Raw genomic sequence first — 19,804 nt, forward strand, 5'->3', positions numbered from 1 at the left:
AAGATCAGCATTAAAAAGGAGTTGCTTTTGCTGTGGTTTCCTAACTTCAAAGCACATCTATGTGGAAAAAGGGAATAATTTGAAGATGATTCTTCACCTTTTTGATCTTAAAGATCTAAGACTGAAAAGCATCCTACTTTGAATCATGTGAGCTTTCACTAAACATAGAAAGTTGATGTCCCTAGCTGTTCCTGTCACACCATTTGCACAACCACCCAAGGACTGCTTTTGTAGGAAAAAATGAAACAGCTTGATAACAGAAAAGAAACTAAAACAAATTTCAGTGAACTTTTAGAAACTAAGAAAACAAAAGATAAAAAGGTCAAAAAAGAACATGTCAGAAGTCTATTTTGAACAATGTATTATTTTTTAGTAGTGCAGCTATGTACTAGCTAATTTCCAATTGTCCAAAGACACAGTCTCTGACCTGAGAACATGAAACCAATTACTACTATGAAAATGCAATAGGTGAAATACACAGTATAAGAACAGCATGTCACTAAGGGATGCTGACACAACAGTCTCTGCTTTTTAGATTGCACAGCATTTTCTCAAATAGAAAACTCTAAGCTTTTTCTTTAGAAATGCCTGCATCTCCACTGTCTGAAGCGATGCGTTGCACTTCAACACAAGAAATGCCCTACTTCTATCATTGCAAGTAATTCTGCTGTGATTTGGATGAGTTATAACCTGCTGAAAAACAACACCTCCCACCTCTGGACTGTGTAGCAAGGACTTAATTTTGGCAGCATGCCTGAAATTCTAAAGAGTCTAGAAACAGGGCCACGGTCACACTGAACCTCTCTAGGACAAAGATTTAAGTGTGGCTGCTGAAGGAACATGGTGCATAGACATTCTGCCTAATTGTAAAATATAGGTCATGCACTCCTCTTTCACAGGCAGAATGGAGAGATATTAATAAAATACTTCTCCGAGGTACTCAGAGCTTATTGTGGACAAGCACCACAAAGCTGATTGAAAAGGAATACTTTCATATCCAAAATGGGGCTCTGCACAATAATTAAAGGATAGGGCCACACACAGAAATCAGGATCAGAAAAATACAAAACTAATCCTTCTTTCTTTGTGAGTTATCTATTCTGATAAAGTAATAAAGCATTCTTCCTTTGTTTGATTTTCTTGTAGAAAGAACTTGCAACATTTAACTGATGCTGTCACATAATACATTTGTAAACTTCAGCATTTTCTAACTTTTGACTACAGCTTAAATTATTTTAACAAGAGATGTGTCCTTTTATAAACAACACCTCAAAATACAATGTACTTTACACTGTTCTGTGAGTCCTTTATTTTAAAGAGAGAACAACATGGAAATCAAAACAAAAAATAATCTACTTATTTCCAAATTATCTGCAATATATGTGCTTTTCAGCATTAATTTTATTACTATTAAAAAGATACACCATATTTCTTTATCAATTTAGCTAGCGGGAACTTCTAGCCACCCCATATTATCACAACATTGCCTGGAAGATTGAAGAATGCTCTATTATCAAGTTTCCTGTCCAAGTTTTACTTTTGTTACCATATTATTACAAGATTGTATAAGTTCTACAATTATTTGATACAAAAAAGAAAACCTTTAGTTGGAGGGACACCTTACTACTGCTTGGCAGTAATGCTACCACTACTGGAACCCTGACTCGACCTTGTGAGTCTAAAATTTGAGAAGGATTTTGCTATAGAGAAGAGAGTTCAAAGAATGAATCGAGGAAAACCATTTGTCTTTAGAAAAACAAAACAAAACAAATTACGGTGCATCTTGATCACAATTTTGAAGTACCTTCACAGGCAACAAAAATTCTTAATGGGCTGTTCCATCCATCAAAACAAAATATATTAAAATTCAATAACCGGAAATCAAAGGCTAGAAAAAGCCAGAAGTTTTAAAAATTGTGGCTACCTTATTCAGGTTTGGAGTTCGAACTTCATCACTGCTAATTTTTAATTAAGAATAGCTATTTTCCTTTTAAAAAGTTTCTACCTCAAACAAGATGTAAACTAAAGAAGGTATGCATCATATTACATTATATGTGCCAAGCAGGTCTACAAGGTAGCACCGTTTCCCCTACAAGAACAATAGCATAATTTTCTATTCAGTGTAATTACATAGAACTGCTGATCAAATGTACTAAGAACATTAAATATGTAACATATACCTGTGATAAAGTGATTTTAATGCACCATGAAATATCCAAAGAATGACAATTTCTAATTGTGTTTTTTTTTTCTGACCAATAAATGCTAAAATAATTGAAAACTAAAGATTATGGTTTAGAATGGAAGGAATCCTCAATACTGAGCAGTAGCAGCATGATGACTAAAAAAACATTACAAGTTCTACACATGTGCATAATAATAAAGCAGAAACTTTAATCAGAACCTTTCTTCCTTAATAACCTGAACATATCATTCATTGTTACTCTCTCAGTAATCTTCCTGCCTCTAATTTTGCAAGGGGTTTGGAAGAAATGTGAAGGCCTAAAGCAATGACATTTTTAGGGGAGCAGGCTGTATGCTTAAAATACAGCAGCTTACACTGCAGTAGCACCACAAGATAAGCACTTTCCAAATGCAAAAAAGATGTTCCTGCCATTTCCTGGTAGTCCTACATAATCAAACAGTTTGAATCACATGAAGAATGAGGGAGAAAAATATTCAAAATAGGTAGTTTCATATATGAATTTCTTTTTAAGAAAATTGACAAAAACAATATGGTGTGCAATGAAAAACTCAAAGAATGCTGTAATTCTGCCTTTTTTTTTTTTTAATCTCAACTGGCCTCCCCATGTCTTCATACAGTCAAATATGATGTTCCTTGCAGGCATTTTCATCATTCACTGAACTGGATAGTTATCTAATATTCATTTATACCCTCCAACATGTAGTCCAGGCCTTACTTAGTATTATATCTTCTTGTATTTAAAGTTTAGTTTCCCAGCTGGCTTTTCTGTCAACCTTTCAGGCCTAAATCTGTGAAGGAATTTAGCAATCTAGTTCCTATTAATTATAATGAAATGCAAGTGTTAAAAACAAAAAGAACAGTTTATGAACATATATCGGTTCACTATTAGCATAACATACTACTGTTAGTTTTAAAAGTCATTTAATATTCCAGATAGATTTATAATTGTGTACAAGGGCAAATCGTACCTGACGGACCTGATTTCCTTCTACAATGAGATGACTGGCTATGGGGGTAAGGGGAGAGTAGTGAATGTTATATATCTTGACTTTATTAAGGCCTTTGACATGGTCTCCCATGGTATCCTTATAGCCAAATTGGTGAAACACAGACTGTATAAGTGGATAATATGGTGGGCAGAAAATTAGCTGGACTGTTGGGCTCAAAGTGTGGTGATCAGCAGTACAAAGTCCAACTGGTAGCCACTTATGACAGAAGCCCCACAGATGTTGATACAGGGGCTGACATTTTTGAATGCCTTTAGTAACGACCTAGATGACAGGGTAGACTGCACTCTCAGCAAGTTTATATATTATATGAAATTTGGGAAAGATATGGATTGGCAGTCAGCAGTGGGCCCTTACTGTAAAAAAAGGCCGACTGCATCCTGGCCTGTATTAGCAAGAGTGTAGCCACCAGGACAAGGGAAGCAGTTATTGCCCTCTACGTGGCTCTTGTGAGATCCCATCTGGAGCACTGTGTCCAATTTTGGGCTCTCCGGTACAAGGATGACATTGACAAGCTGGAATGAGTCCAGCAGACAGCCACCAAGATAGTCAGGGGGCTGGACAACATGAAGTAAGAGAGGATGAGAGAACTGGGTTTGTTCTGCCACAAGAAAGGCAGGACTGGGGGGGAATCTTGTTGCTGTCTAGACCTACCTAATGGGAGGGTGTTAAGAAAATGGAGACACACTCTTCTGAGACGCACAGTGGAAGGACAAGAGGCAACAGGCAAAGCTGACAGGCAGTAAATTCTGACTCATCAGGAAAAAAAAAAAAATACCAGGAGAGTGGTCAAACACTGAAATAGATGCACAGAGGCACTGTGGAATCTCCATCGTTCTGATCTGAGCAGGAGGCTGGATGAAATGACCCTTGGAGATCCCTTCCAGTCTACATGATTCTTTAATTCTACAAAATACAAATACCTCTACTAAGCAACTGAGAGCAGGAGGTGACTGGAAAATGTTACAGATGCTTAGTTTCAGGGTTTGACTAGTATTTTTCAGAAAGTGCTCAAAACCAATATTTTTAACTTATGTTTTAGCAAAACATAAAATTGAGGTAAAAAAGGAGTCTTGTACAATTTATCTCATTATTAAAGCTTTGCAACTAAAAATACACAGTTATACAAGTTTGGAACTAATATTCATAGTTCCTTCAGAAATTATTTCTATATTTTCCATTTGCCTCACTTTCTGTATTTGTGAACACAATCAACATAATTCCATGAAAAATAAATTATTGTATTAATAAAAAGCATAACTTTGAAAGACTTGCTGAAAATTACACACAAATCAATACAGAGGGTGTCAATTGCTTTGAAGTTCAGTTACCATCTAACTAAAGAAATTCATCTCATTATGTTTTGCAATTCTGCAAATACATTCAGCCAGTGATTTCAAAATCCAACCAGGAACTCAGACACTGGGACACATAAGTTCATTACAAAGACCTCATCTGAAGTGAAAATCAAAACACAGCCTCCAGTTCATCTTGGTGTTCCAATCAGCAAGAAACAATCAAAATCCCCCCAAACTTCAGTGCTAGGTTAAAGGCAGAAGATAAAGACAAGTGAGACCAATTCAATCCACACTATTAGTTTTTAAGTAACTTTTAATGGTGTTGAAATTTGATGAGAGAAGTGTGAATTTAAGCTAAAGAAAAAATTAATTAAAATCTTACACATTTAGAACTTTCTTTATACACATGCAATTAATTCTTCATTCTTCCTTGCTTCCCTTTTATCACCTTAAGAAGCAAAAGCGTATATTTTCTATTTGTTTCTTAAATTAGCTTCCAAATTATTAACGGTATTTTCAAATTCTATTTTTATACTTTATTCTACTGCAAAGTTTCACACTTAAAAATATTCATCTGTACCAAAGAAACCATAGGATAACATCGACATCTCCAACGTGAGTATACCTCAAGCTGTAATTTGTAAATAAAGTCATGTCATATATGGACAAACAAAATCTTCTAATATAATAAAATACCAAAAGACATTAAAATGGAAATATTTTAAACATATAATCCTCAGTCAGGTTTCTGTACTTCCAAATTGTTTCAGATGGTTTTAAAAATCCCATCTGTAAGGTGATAAAATGGAGTAGCTAGAAATTTTGCCTTGTGTGAATAAAAAGAAAAAAAAAGTCATCTATTTGAAGTCTAAGTAGCTCATTTATATTGAAAGAATTTTTGCCTGAAATAAATATTTAATATGCCACAATAAATCTCTTTATAATTTTAGCCCCTTATGCTGAAAACACTCTTAATCATATGAATAAATCCATTGCAGTCTTGTGGATTATTTGACATTGATGGGATCATAACAGAGAAAAAAAAGCCTCATGGATGACTGTAGTTCTGCTTTGTTTCATTCACTGAATTATTAGATTAGAGAAATACAAGTTACAGTTAATAATGCTAAGGTGGTTCCCAGCATACTTTAATAAACTATTACATAAACCCCATCAAAATCAGAAATTTGCTATACAAGAATCAGAAGCTATTTCCAATTTCTTTGTAGTCTGGAAAGACATAAGACATACGCTATATCACCCCAATTTTTCAACTTCCTAAGAACCACCATCATACTACCAATTTTTGAAGTAAGGAAGTATGAAAATAAAAATTATATTTACATTTAAACATTTTTGACTGTCATTCTTTTATAAAGTTCACATAAGCCATTCTCAACTACAATGGTCGTTAAAAAAAAGCATGTATAATTTATTCTTTATGCATTTTGGTCTGAAGCTACAATAGCCTAATTTCTCAAAATTAATTGTGCAAAGACTCAACTTGTTTTCAAAATATCAAACTATTTTTAGAGAAATCAAGTGATTCTAATCAAGAGATGCAAATTATTTAAATTATCTTGATTTAAACCACTTCTTACTGCTATCGTCTTCTAAAAGGTCAAAAGAATAAAGCAGCAGCAGAATAAAGCAGGAACTTTCATTTTTAACTCATCAGAAAGATGTCCCCTATTATGATGCTAGTAAGAGTTCCAATTACTGAATTGATCTATATTCTCCAGGAAACCAAGAACTCTCTCAAAAAGCATATCTTATTTACATTGCAAAATCTTGGAATCAGACGAAAGCGTTGAGACAACTTCAATTGCTCCAATTAAAATTTCTAAATCCTTCTCTGAGCTTGGAGCAGAGAAGGGTATGAATTTTAACACATGCATGGAAACAGAACCTCTTTGCAAAGCCTGTCACAGCTGATCAAAATCTGCTCAGATAAGGCAAACGGCCTTTCTCTTCTGGGCAATTTATAACAGTCACATCACTGTTCAGCAGTACTCCGATGGTATGTCTATGCTGCCCATCTTACCTGTCTCACCGAGCTCTGTGCTGCTGCTGTTAGAGTGTCACAGTATCAAGTTAGTTAATTTAAAGCTAGGTCAAGTATATTTGTATTATAGTCTAATGAATCTGCTGCCTATTTTGACAGAAACATATCCAAAGTGGAGACATAACAATGAGCACTTATGGAATTTTGGCATTTCTTCCTACAATAAAGTTAGGACTTTTTGCTTCAAAACGGCTACAAATTAAGATCAGCTTACTGTTTTATAAGACCATACCAGATAACAGCATATTTACTGTAACACAATTCATAAATGGGACTTTGTGGGGTTGTCATTTCAATGAATACTGAAGATGAAAAAGATTAATTGCTTTTACTGCCATAACCTCTTTTCTGAAATTCAGTTTCAATGTGTGCCCCTATGAATGATCCATTTCAGTGACTGCTTGACATATAAAAACCACCCTGCATTCTTTAAGCATTACATTCCTTATTCCTTAGTTCACAGTTTCGCACTTATTTGAATTAAAATGCATACTGTTTGACTGGGCCCAATTAGTAAAAAAAATTCAAAATACCATTCAACTAAAACTGTAATTTATGACCGAACACCAGTTTTTCTGACACAAAATGCAAAGCTAATGCTGATAAGTCTTTCCTTGTTCCATACCACTGTATCATACAACTCTTGAATCCAGAACTGACTCCTGAAGACACCTTCTAGAACTATAGCCCTCTTTCTGTTTCCAAATTTAAAGGCTGTGTCGAGCCATCTGTTTCATACACCTGGATTCACAGTTCAGATCTCTCTCCTACATTTACATGTCTAATTTGGGTCTATCGCATCAAATGGCTGCTTCGTTCTTTATGATGAAGGATGCTGCCCTTCTCGCTACTGCACTAACATCTCAATGACAACCTCGCCCCACTTTCAATACCTCCTTAACTTGAAAGTTCGAACCCACCACACTCATTTCCCAGGAGAATGCCTTAGCTACATGATCACAGTTTAATGTAAAAGAAGAGCTTCTTTTCACCTCTTTTGCTGAAGATAATAATAGCCATGCACAATCTGTCACAAGTCACCTGCAGGACTCGTATATCCTTCATTATAAATATGTGGTAAAACTGCTCTGAAGGAAGAAGAACTAGCACTGTGAGTAACTTTTGTTGCATCTTTTTAGCAAAAAGCCAAGGGTCAGGGCCATGTATATTATCAGGTCTCTGAACAATGTTATACGAGCTATCATGAGGTTACTAGCTTCACCGGAGTATCAGGTTGACACTGACAAGCACATTGGCCAACCAAAAGAGGAGGACATGTTTGGGAACTTCCCCTCATACATCCTCCTTACTTCTTAGGATCTGAGACTTTATCAAAGGTATCCCCTATCTGAGCAGAAGAAATGCAACGGTATGTTAGTAAGTTCTGGACAACACAATTTGTATTGCGCTGCTGTGAAAAAAGGTGTATTTGGCTTGTAACGTATGAGAAAGGCTAATGAGAAGAAATTTGATCAGTAATTATCTACAGTCAAACAGATCATCATCTAGTTACTGTTGTAAAGCCTCTGCTGACTTCCCTTTTGGAGGAGTAGGAGAATGGGAAAACACTGGCAAAGTTTAATATATCTGACAGTAACATACACTAAGTAGCTTTTTTTGTCCCCCCTGGGTAGAAACAATAGAAATAGTTTTGTTTTTATCCTTTCCTTTAGACAGATGGGAAATTTTGTCTAAATTATTTTTTCCAAAAGCTCTCAAAGAGTTACCTCTTTACTGATAGTGACACTGGAAGTATATGATCTTAGTTCTTTCTTCAGATAAATACTACTAAAGATATATGTTAATGAAGAGTTCAAAGAAGAAAGGTTTAACCAAGTTGGTGTAGTGAAGTTGGCCTGTCCTTGTGAAATATAGTTTGACCATAGTATTCCAAGTCTCCAGAACAGCAGATGTGGATGTAATCATGTGATATTCTTTCATAAGTTGCACTGTTACGTGGTGTATCTACTGCTCTGTGTAGCAGAGAAAAACATATTTCTACAGGGTGCATTTAGCCTTTCTGGGGGGAGGTGGGATGTCAAAAAGGATACAGCAAACTATTATTTTTAGATATATGTGCTGTCACTGCCATCACTAATAATTCTGTAACAGGTGGGTTTTGAACAATGAGGCTGCAGTTAACAACTTGCCAGCTATTCTGGAAGTTGTAGGTCCAGCTGCTGGATTTAATCAAACATTTCTTGCTGGTTTGATAATAATCTTATTTCTGAAAGTTAAGACTAGAATGCTAACCAGCAACATAGAATAATGTTGTCTAAAATCTCAGAAAGGATATTAGAAAAACAGCCATCTTTTTTGTAAGCTCATGAAGCTGGAGCTTATTTTCCAGGATGGAGGAATGTGATGCAGTCACACTATCATCTGCTGAAGTCAGAGCATCCAGATGCATGTCTATTTTCACGTGTTCAATAAGACATTTAGTTTTTCATTATCTCGCATTAATGAAAGATTGTTCTCTGTGTCAGTTGCCAAATACATCCTGCACTATGCTGGTTCCAGAATCTTTCCCATAGATTTGTAAAGAAAGATTGCTTGAGCCATCTGGAATTCAGGACAACATTTGGGAAAAGTCTAACAGAGTCAGATTGCTTATGGAGATACCTGACACTATCCTCAGGAGAATCTATTTCATAACCTGGATAAGGGAGGCTGAGCTAGTGCTCTGGGAGATGCTCAAAGGTGATGGATATCTTCTGTATAAAGGATAACTGAATAGACTAGGATGTTTCAGCCTGGAAAAGAAAGAACTTGGAAGGGATATGACAAAAGTCTAAAATCATGGGTGGCACAGAGAGTGTCAGTAGGGATCACCTGTTCACTGTCTTCCAGTAAAAGAACAAGAGGCCATCAATGAAGCTAATGGGAGCCAGCTCCAAAAGCAAAAAAGATGAGGCAGGTTCTTCCTGCAACAAGTAGTAGGCCTGCAGCAAACGATGTTGCAGTTGCAAAAAGTTTACATGGGCTCAAAGAGACAATGATCAAGTACTTGGATGACAGATTCATGGAAGATACTAAACTGACAAATCACAGAAAGTTCAGGAAATCCCTGATCTGTAAATAGTCTGGAAGCTGGGAGAGCATTATGGAGAAGTATCGTGTTTGCCCTGTTCTTATTCTTTTCTAGATGTCTGCATATGGCCATTATTTGAAACAGAATACTGGACTAAATACTGGACTAAATGGATCCTTGGCCAACCTGTACAGTTATTATTTTGTTATGTTTTTACAGAACCACTAGTCTAAGAGCTGTCTCAAAATTTCCTCTCCTTAGGAGAAGAGAGCATTAATTCCAGAGAAAGACAAGAAACTAGTGTTTGATCCAGTGAAAATTTCACCAGAACCATTTTTTAAATCTCTCAAAAAGGCAAAACAGAGAAGTTGTGTTTTCACACAAAACCAGTAAAGGTTCAAGGATAAGCTAATGTTTTCCCAGAGGGATTTGTGTAACGTAGCAGACTGTCTTAAGGTTTGCATTTTTTCGTTCTATTTCTTAAAGAGTGGACAGAGAAGACATTCTCCTTGTGTCTTCCTGACATGCATGGCATAAGCTTCCATGCAAAACTCATCTTGATCAGAATAAGGGAACTGAACTAGTACAATCACAGCAACAGCAGGAGCCGCAGAAATCAATGAATTCACACTTAATTTTCAAGGGCAAACTGCTGTCCCTGCACCTGCACAGCATGAGAAACTATCTGATGGCCTTGACTCTCAGCATCACCCTTTGAATTACATGTAGGCTTCAAACTTGAAAAATGGAGGGATACTTCTGTGCTTCCCGATGAAGATATTTAATATTATTCTCTGCAAGCATTTTTACCAAAAGTCTAACACGCTTTTAAGTCAGAGGCAGTGTGAGTGGATTCTGACATTTCAGAACTTCGGCTAAGATGGTCAAAACTGCTACTGAAGGTTTGCTCAGCTTTTCTGGTGTGTTAGAACATGAAGTATAAGTGCTGACCTCCCAGCAAGTGCAGATCTCTTTGAGAGGCCAATGCTTACTTTAACAGCGGTAGTTAGAGAACAGTCTGACATTCCTTTCCAGATACTGGGGATGCTAGATAGAGAACTGTAAAGAAAGTAGATGACTTTCTTTGAGGCATCTCAAAAACTGCATAGTTAGTATTTGTGGTAGCAGAGGGCTAAAATAACCTAAAAATGTGGAAATACAGATAAGTACATAATAGAAAGTGAGCTGAGGAGTGTAATGCAGATACACCTAAGAGGATTTGCACTGAGCAAAGTTAAGAATGGGACAGTGATAGCAACATTGAACCATCTCCTGCAGAGCAACTTGGTGTCCAAGCTTTCTTCAAGTTTACTAGCTTGAGCTAATAAACTTAACTTTACACTTTAGACTTGGTTCAAATGCAGTCAGTTTCAGTTCAGCAACATCCCTTGATTTTCTCCTGCCTCATGGAACCCAGCACACGACAGAGTATGATGCAGAGAAACCTGAGTGGCTCAGTTTATAGTTAGCTCAAGCACAGCAGGCTGGTGCCAACAATCCCTTCTAGATGTCACCCAATTCTATATGAAGACAGTTTGTCATCTCTGCACATGGCACCATGTTCCCAAGGCTCAGCTTCAAGGCTGGATTCCATACCATATCTATGGTTTGAGCTACAAGTTACAGCATGCCTTGCTTATCCTTCTCAATGCATTAGAACTGGGCTGGCAGCAAGTAGTAATTAGTTTTAAAATATATTAGATAAACTGCATTTGTGCTTTCAAAATCAGTAAGTGATCTCTACCTTCTCCAGGAAATCTTTTACTAAAAGGCTACGATTTAAGTGATTGAAGATATCCAGATATGTGTGAATGAAACAAGAATTCTTATCTCTCAACATCTACGCATCAGTAGCAGAAGCAAAGGAAACCCCATTCCTAAAAAATTACACATCTCCTGCCAGCTTTTCATTTATGTTGCTGGACTTAAAGCAGAAACAAATGGAAGCCATTTGGGGCTCTTCCCAAAATAGATACAAGAATTGGAACAGAATTATCAGTGGTTGCTAAATAACGGAAAAACTGTAGTGTAGGAACTCTGAAAATGTATTATCTTTACTCCAGACACTCAAGAGATTACTGCTCTAAAAAAATAAATCTGGCCTAAATCTGGCTCAGAAATGCAATAGGCTCTAGCTTTCTTACATAAATGCCCGCAAGAGCACAAATACAATGGGTCAGGCCATAGAAAACATAATAAGATGTATTAAGAGCTTGCTGCAGACAGTCATCTCAAAAAATTTCTGTGCATGATCTTGCTCCCCCTGCCTTCTTAGAGAAGGGGTTTACATCTTGCATATATGTCAAGTGTTCAAAAAAAAGCTGAACCACAAAATAGGCATGCAATGCACAAAACAGGTCATTAAATTCACATGCATATATTATACTTGTATACATTGCTATCATTTCATGCATTCAATCTACAGATGTATATAAAATAGTCATTATGGAAAATCTTACCATTAGTGAATACACGCATAAACAGACCTGTTTACATACACAACACACACTGAAATACTGGCCTTTTAGAAATTAATATTAGAATGCTTTAGAAGGCTGGTTGACTACAAGAGGAAAATGCATTTAACAAAGACAAGAAATTCAAGGACACTGGCTATGCAGCAACTAATTTGTTTTCATTTATTTTTCTAAGATACTCAGGTACTATTTGTAGGATATGTGTAGCCTACATTACATTACAATTAGTTGTGGATGCTAAATACTGAAGAATGCTTGCCATCTTTCCCCTCTAACACACAATACAGATAAAATGGCAGTTTTTCTTTTCTTTTTTCAGAAGGAGGGAGAAGGGGTTACTATGTTTGCAGCAGTGTCCCTTTAAGTAATCTTTTTTTTGGCTGTGCATCCAGGGCAGCTAATAGTTTTATCAAATACCCTTCACAGCAAGAGACTGTTTCCATGGAAACTGTAGAGCAATCATCCATTACTCCTGCAAAGATTTCTCTAAGCTCTCTCCTAAATACAGGTAGCTACTTTCTCTCAAACTAAAATAGAACAGAAGAATGAATTTTACAGTCCAGAGCTTCACTTCCAGAGCTTCACATGGGGACTAAGAGAAAAATGGGACCTGAAACACAACCCCCCCAAAACCTCACACAAGGAAACCATAAGGAAGTTTTAACATAGAGACAAATTCTGCAAGCCTGCAATTTAAAATGCAGCTTATAGAGAGAATGGGAAGTTCTTTCCTTACAGGTGAGCAATGGAGAGGACAGGAGAGGGAAACAAGAAGGAGAACTAGAGATTAAGACTGGAGATGAACCCAGAACTTGATCACTTACCTCTCTCAGCATGTTGTTTTCTTTTTCCTTCTGTTCCAGAAGGCTCTCCAAGTGGTGGACATGCATCTCTGCCTCAGCCAACCGTCTTGTTCGCTCATGATCTTCCTCAGTGGCTTTTGCCGACAGACCTTTACTCTGCAGCATCTCCAGCAGCTTTTTGATGGACTCATCACGTGCATTTAAGGTCTGTTTCTGTGTCTCAATACGCAATTCCATCTCTTCTAAGGTTTTACGTAGCAGAAAAAGTTCCTTAGCCTGGCGTTCATGCTCTGCATGAAGCCGTTGGAAGTTTTCCTCTGTGAGCTCTGCCGCAAAAGGCTCGCTGGTTCTAGTGCTGCTGTCTTGCTGGAACAGTTGGTTCAGGTCCCGCTGGATCCGAAGCTCATCTTGTAGAGCCTGGATAGTCATCTGCATGTGCTAAAAGAATAAACAAATACAGTCAGATGATTCCCTGCACTGGAGAAAAAAGGAGAACAACACGAGCCACTTCAGCCCTCCTAGACTACCAACCAAAAGGAACCCACAGCATCGACCAACATTCTTTTCTGAAAGCAGAAAATTTCTTCATGTTCTTTTTAGAGGAGGAACAGGGTTATTCTATAAAAAGTTTCAAGGCTTTCCTTTTGTGCTTGGTAAAGTTCGTTTAACATTAGAAATCTCTTACTCGAGTTACACTCCCACTTCCTCCAGCCCGAGTGAGTCACCATTTAAAACGGGAAAATGTTGGTAGGCAAAATTTGAGTGCTTCAAATATAACAATCTATCCTGTAGAAGAATGCTGTACGAGAAGTCCTAGACTAGAATTACTATCTTGATGAAGCAGAGGGACCCATGACTATTAGAATTTATGTATAATCTAATAAAATGGAATCAGCCATGAGGACTCCAGGGGTCTTCAGTATTAATATTACTCACAGTAGATTTCCCAGTTGACCTAGAGAAGAGATTTTAGTATGTTAAGAAGAAATATATGAACAACTGTAGAAAACTAGATGTACACTGATTGGGGAGAACAGTCACACCATACAGTTTTATGCATGAGGAACTTAGTAAAAAACAGAAACTACTGCCTTACAAAGAGGAACATGCAGTCAATCAAATGATCAGCAGCAATTCGTGCTTGGGCAAGACAATAAATCCTGTCTAAATGACTGTGAATACAGCAGAATAATATAGGAGGACAGGTTTTCTGGAAAAAAAAAGTCCTCACATTATATTCGGATAAACATTATTTTCTTCTCTGTAAGACAGAAAGATGAAGACAGTAAGATGTAAGTACTATGAACAAACATCTGATTACCAGGGATGAGATATCCACTGAGCTATATGCCTCTACACACTTCTTGAGAGTGGCAGACATGCTTACAATTTAGTCTGAATGTGAACAGATCAGATGGACTGATCTCTGGGGTCTACTTTTATATTACAAATATCAGTGTCTGCAATATAGTTACTTCCACTATTCACTAGGACTGAAGCATTAGTCAGGCTTTTTATCAGTCTATTATCAAGCTTGATGGAGGAGACACTCTTAAGGTCTATAATCTAAAGATGGTGTCAATTGAATATGTCTGACATAAATCTAAGTACTTAATTTGAGTATAATATTTGTAAAGAGAAGACATGTAAGAAGATTTGGGTTGAAGTCTTATTTCAAGAATATATTCATCAGAGTTCCTACATGAAAGGCAACAGACAGGAAATACTACTTGCTACCTTACAGATATCTACCTTTAACCTGTTTTAGAAGTTTTAAGTTAGTTTGGTTGTATGGAACGATGCATAAAGGTAGGCCAATCCCATTTTCATTACCAAGGTCACAACTTCAGACCTAGTACTTCCCCTGCTTTTGCATTCTGGCCTAAGAGCAGCTTTTCAAAACTAAAGGTGCTGCTTTGCAGTCAGTTCCTCTAAGTTTACACTGCCACTAAAAAGAAGAGTCCACCTCTCTGTCCTTCCTTAGGTGGCTGGTGTCGTCAGCTGGCTCAGCTGCCAGCTTCACCTGGCTGAAAACTAGCCCAGCCAAAAACAAACAAAAAGTCTTTGTGGACAGATCAGATTTCTGATCCAGTTGATTGTGTGTCTACACCAACACTAATACTGGCACAGGAAGGTTGGGAATATGCAGCCAAGAGGCTGGTGGAGAAAGGAAGGGAGCGACCCTTTTTGGTATCAACATAAACAGAGATCAGCTTAAAGAGGTAGCTCCATGATTGATTTAAAGTGCTCTAATTCTTTCTCATCTACTTTAATAACAAAATACTTGCCAGTTACTGATTCCGTTAATCTAAAACAGTAATTGAGATTACAGAATCTATATGATAACTTTGCACAATGATGGGATAATGGATTTCTTCCTAAAGGTACATTGCATTTATATGGTGGTGGAAGCTTATAGATCTATTTTTTAAGTTGGCATTAGCAATACAAGAAAACCAGTACCTCAAGGAAATCCATCCGTACCCAGAAAAAGTTTTTAGCCATCACTCTTTTTTTTGAAAAATTTTCATTTATTGTCATTTTTCCAAACAACAGTCAAGGTTGTTTGTTTCAATGTCAGACAACCTCCCTGCTGTAAAACTGAGGCACTACTGCAAACATGCCAGGGTGCAAATATACAGTCAAAGCTACTATGATATGTTCAATTCATGTATGTTGACTAAGCTGGAACAGAAAACCTACTGCACTGATGAAAAAGTTTGCCTTACCTGTACCTCTATAACACCAAGAAAGTCAGCAGTATTAAGTAAGAGAATTTCTTAAAATAATTTAAAAATAATCAATCTCACTACAGATAACTTAGCGATTCCACACATGAGTTAATTCCATTTGTGTTTGAGAAACCCTACTTATCCAGCCCTGCTGTGTGTTGTTCTTCCAGCACCACATTCCCAGTTGCTTCCACCTGCCTCTCCACATACTGCCACTTCAGCACTTCCTTTCTCCCAGGCTAGAAGAGAGCTTCTTCTCAACAACCACATCATCTACTGAATGAAATGACTTCCTGTACTCAGTGTCATCTCAAAAATCAAACTTTGGTTATTTATAAACATAAATGGAATAAATCACCACAACTGAATTCCTGCATTAGAATTGTTATCATTTGATCTGATGTGAAATCTCAGCTCAGGTTTCTTAGGAAAACACTATTTCTCATAGTCCCATAGAAATTATTTCCCCCCAAATTACCCACAGGGAAAGTCCCCATACAGCTTTGGGCCAAAGAACCAAAAACTATTATACGATACAGAAAGCATGATGTGAAAGAAAATTCAATACCAGTGACAAACAGCATCTATGGGACTCTGTCAGACTGTTAAGCAAGGACAAAGGAGTTATGCGATACTCAACAGAAATGGTCAGCAACTGCCTTGAATTCAATTTCCCAGGAAAAATGAAGAGGTGGGGAGAGAGGAATGGTTAGCACTGTGCTTATGAATTACTATCACTGTTCTCTAAACTGCTCAGCTGAAAAGAAACAAATTTCATCGTGTGCAAGGTAGCAAGAAAATAAGCCATAGAAAATTATTCTATGCTTTTGACACCCACTCCTTTCCAATATCCAAGAGATCTGCAAAGTGGGTTTTTTTTCCTCTGCTTTCCAAATGATTTTTACAATTTTTAGAATAATGGAACAATGCTTTTTAACAGTTAGCATCATAAATGAACTGATTTTTCAATTGACATAGCTTTTCTTCCACATTGTTTCATAGAAAACATCAATTTCCCTTTTAAGTAGTAAGTCAGTCTTTTTAGCTTCTCATCCATTTCTTAGACTTCACTTTCAAACCAGTAACTATTCCAGAAAGGCAATATACTTTTCAAATTCATGTGATATTAGCCACTGATGCTTAATCCTATTTCTAGGACCTGACTAGAGACCTCATTCAAACTTGAAAAATACTGCTGAAATTGTCTTATCTAGAAATAGACAAGCAAAAATACTTTAATACTTCTTACTCTGTTCAATAGATACCAGTCACCATTCTCTTAAATAGTTTAATACAGATAACATAGTTAAATCAAAGCAATTATGCTCTATCTGTACTTTGCTTGAAGCTTATTGCTCTTATTTCAGACCTCCAGGAGGATTGCATATTTTTTCCAGTAATGTAAGTTGGTCTTAAAGCCTCACTACAAACCAAAACTACATCTGCAAATCACCAAGATATTTTTGTGAGTAAAGTTCCCTGATAAATGTCCTTCTGATCATGCCTTCTGTCTTGACAGTGCCAGCCACCTCTAGGTCCACCTCAAACGCAGATCCTAAAAGGCCCAAGGTGCAGACCCGAGCTCTACCATGTGTTCTTCTCCCTGGGTTACTTGCATGAGGCAACTTAATGTTTGTTAATTGGGCTCTACACAGAGACAGGTGTTGCCTTTCATCCAGTAGCACAGAATTTACACTCTAAGTAGCAGAGCACAGTTCAATTTCCTCCTCTGCCTAACAGGAATCAAATCCACATTTCCCACACCTTGGCAGATCAGTTAATGGCAACAACAAGTTCCCAAACCACAGTCTGAATGCAATTGATGATACAGAAGTTCCTTTAACAAGGGACATGAAAAAGTCCTGTTGTTGCACTCTCAGGGTGATACAACACACCAATTTCTATACTGGCAAGTTTGGGAACCTTGCTACAGGCAGCTCTTTTCATCTCCCTGTTGAAGCTCTTTCCTTTTGCATGAAATATTTAAAGATTCAGTAGGTCTGACAGGAAATTCTAAAGAGAGCATGGCTTCATATTCTAATGGGTAGAGCACAGAAGAACAGAAAGACCCGAACAGTTTTATTTCCAATTAATTTAATGTTTATAATCTCATCATTCTAAAGGAAGTGGGAGACGTGGATTTCAACGTACTCAGACAGAAAAGGGAGTTTAATTAATACCTTCCCCCCAGGCCTGTATTCTAACCCACATTTTAGATCAAGAGGAGGCAACCATTGCCACCAACATGAATTTGAAGGAAAGGATTACATTGTGACATGCTTCTTAAAGAAAGGATTTATACGCTCATTTCTGCAAGGCAGAGCTAGCCATACCAAGCTAAAGGTGCTTAAGATTCCAATAGGCATGTGTGTGTGTGTGTTTTTAATTGTCTGACGTAGGCTATTCATATTGAGGATATTGTCTTTGTAACTCCCTTAATCAGATATATAACTCTTTGCATACTTTATTCAGAAAATCCAAATGCCTAAATTAGTGCTGTAGCTCCTGCAATAGAGGACACACACCTAGGCATTGAACAGTTCTGTAGTTAAGCTCTCCTTAATCTCCTCCTGGATTTAAATTCTAAGAAGTAGGTTAACCAGGGAAATTACTTTAATTTTTGGAATTAATTACTTAATTTTTTGAAAAAATTCATTATACTCAAGAGATGTCTTTTAACAGGCAGGAAGAAGGGAGACAAGATCTTACTCTTTCCCAGCAACAAGGGAAAACATATCATACTATTATATGACACAGTGTTGCAAAAACGTGTCACAATGAGGTGGGAAGCATTTTTACATTCCACAAAACTCAAAGACTTAAAAAAAAAAAAAAAAAGACACTCCTCTTACACTGGGAGAACATTGAAGCCTCCCAAATTAGTGAGAAAGAATACAGGGTGAGGAAAAGGAAGGGGAGAAAAAGGGAGGTCGCATCAGAATCCTAGTGGAGCGTTAGAACAGAGCTTCCGTCCGTGACATCCAGTTTCAAATTCCTACTCACCATCTTCACAGATTCCAAATGAGGCTCTAGTCTCTAGGCTAGATCTCTAGAGATCCACCAAAGATATTCTTAGAGGAGGGACTGAGAGATATTCTGCTTTATATAAGCATCTGAATATTCATTGGCTTAGGGACTTGAACCTACATCCCAAACATCTGAGTGCAACCAGCCCCACTCTCTAGTGATTTAACTACTGTATATTAAGCAAAGGAGTTTCATCAGAAAGATATGAAATAGAATCCCTATAGAAAAGCAGTGTGGTGGCTGGTATATTCTCCTGAGAAGCTGAAATCCAGGCTGAAAGTCTTGGTTGAACTAGCCCAGATGCGCATGTGCATCTCCCACACTCCAGTGAGCATCCCTGACCAACTATTGCCTGCTCAAGGGTTGAGCCCATCTCACTCTTTTCTAAGTCTTAATCAGAAATTCCAGTCTGGAGGGGAGGAATTTTTTCCTGCCAAATATTTTGCCGGGATAGGTAGATTCAATAACAGTATCTTCTAAAAATATTATTGACAAACTTAGTTACTGAAAATTTGCTGATTAGTTTTACTGTTAACTCACAATGACAGTACATCCTGTACTGGATGACAGCTTCATGATGTACATCTATTAGGCAGTATTCTGCAAGTCTGTTCAGCCATCAAGCTGTTCTTCATGTGGAAAACAATAAGTGCTTGAAAAGACATAGGACAGCTTTGCATTTGTTACAATTTATCATATATTTCTGTATTCAGTGTTCAGGATACAATCTGGAAATAAAGGATAGAGACTGAGATTTAATGTAATAACTGACCAAAAAGTAGGTTTCTGAAGAGGACAGTTTATATGTCAAGGTAACCTGTTTTAGCCAGCCAGCTGCTTTTGCAGTTGGAAAAAACAGACAAGCTTTCAGCTACACAAGCCCTTCAAGGTCCAAAATAGATGCACTTATCTCTACCTACAAACATTGCCTTAGTTTTGTCCTTAGACTGTCACAACTACATTGTTACTATTCGGAAAACATAAGATGCAATAATTACAACATATTTTATGGCAGAAGGAAGATCTAGTAAGGTTTTCCCTCAAATGTACATATAAACAATACTAGAAAACGATAGACTCTACAGGGGACCTTGAATGTGTTTCTCTTGCCAGTGAAGCTGCATATAAAATCATGACTTTTGCATTACGATGATTACT

At 37.2% G+C, this 19,804-nt stretch overlaps 1 protein-coding gene across 10 annotated transcripts in view; it reads right to left on the reverse strand.

Moving 5' to 3' along the window:
* Positions 1-19,804, reverse strand: part of ERC1 (ELKS/RAB6-interacting/CAST family member 1) — a 312,721-nt gene that overhangs the window by 240,198 nt on the left and 52,719 nt on the right. For all 10 annotated transcript variants that reach the window (XR_010885944.1, XR_010885943.1, XM_067307213.1 and 7 more), the window contains exon 3: positions 12,909-13,325. Coding sequence is in view for 8 of the 10 variants with exons in the window: in XM_067307213.1 (XP_067163314.1) it covers positions 12,909-13,325 (417 nt within the window). In the remaining 2 variants the exon portion in view is untranslated. The remainder of the gene's footprint in view (positions 1-12,908; positions 13,326-19,804) is intronic.

This window comes from Apteryx mantelli, chromosome 1 (assembly GCF_036417845.1).
Source record: "Apteryx mantelli isolate bAptMan1 chromosome 1, bAptMan1.hap1, whole genome shotgun sequence".
Taxonomy (NCBI): Eukaryota; Metazoa; Chordata; class Aves; order Apterygiformes; family Apterygidae; genus Apteryx; species Apteryx mantelli.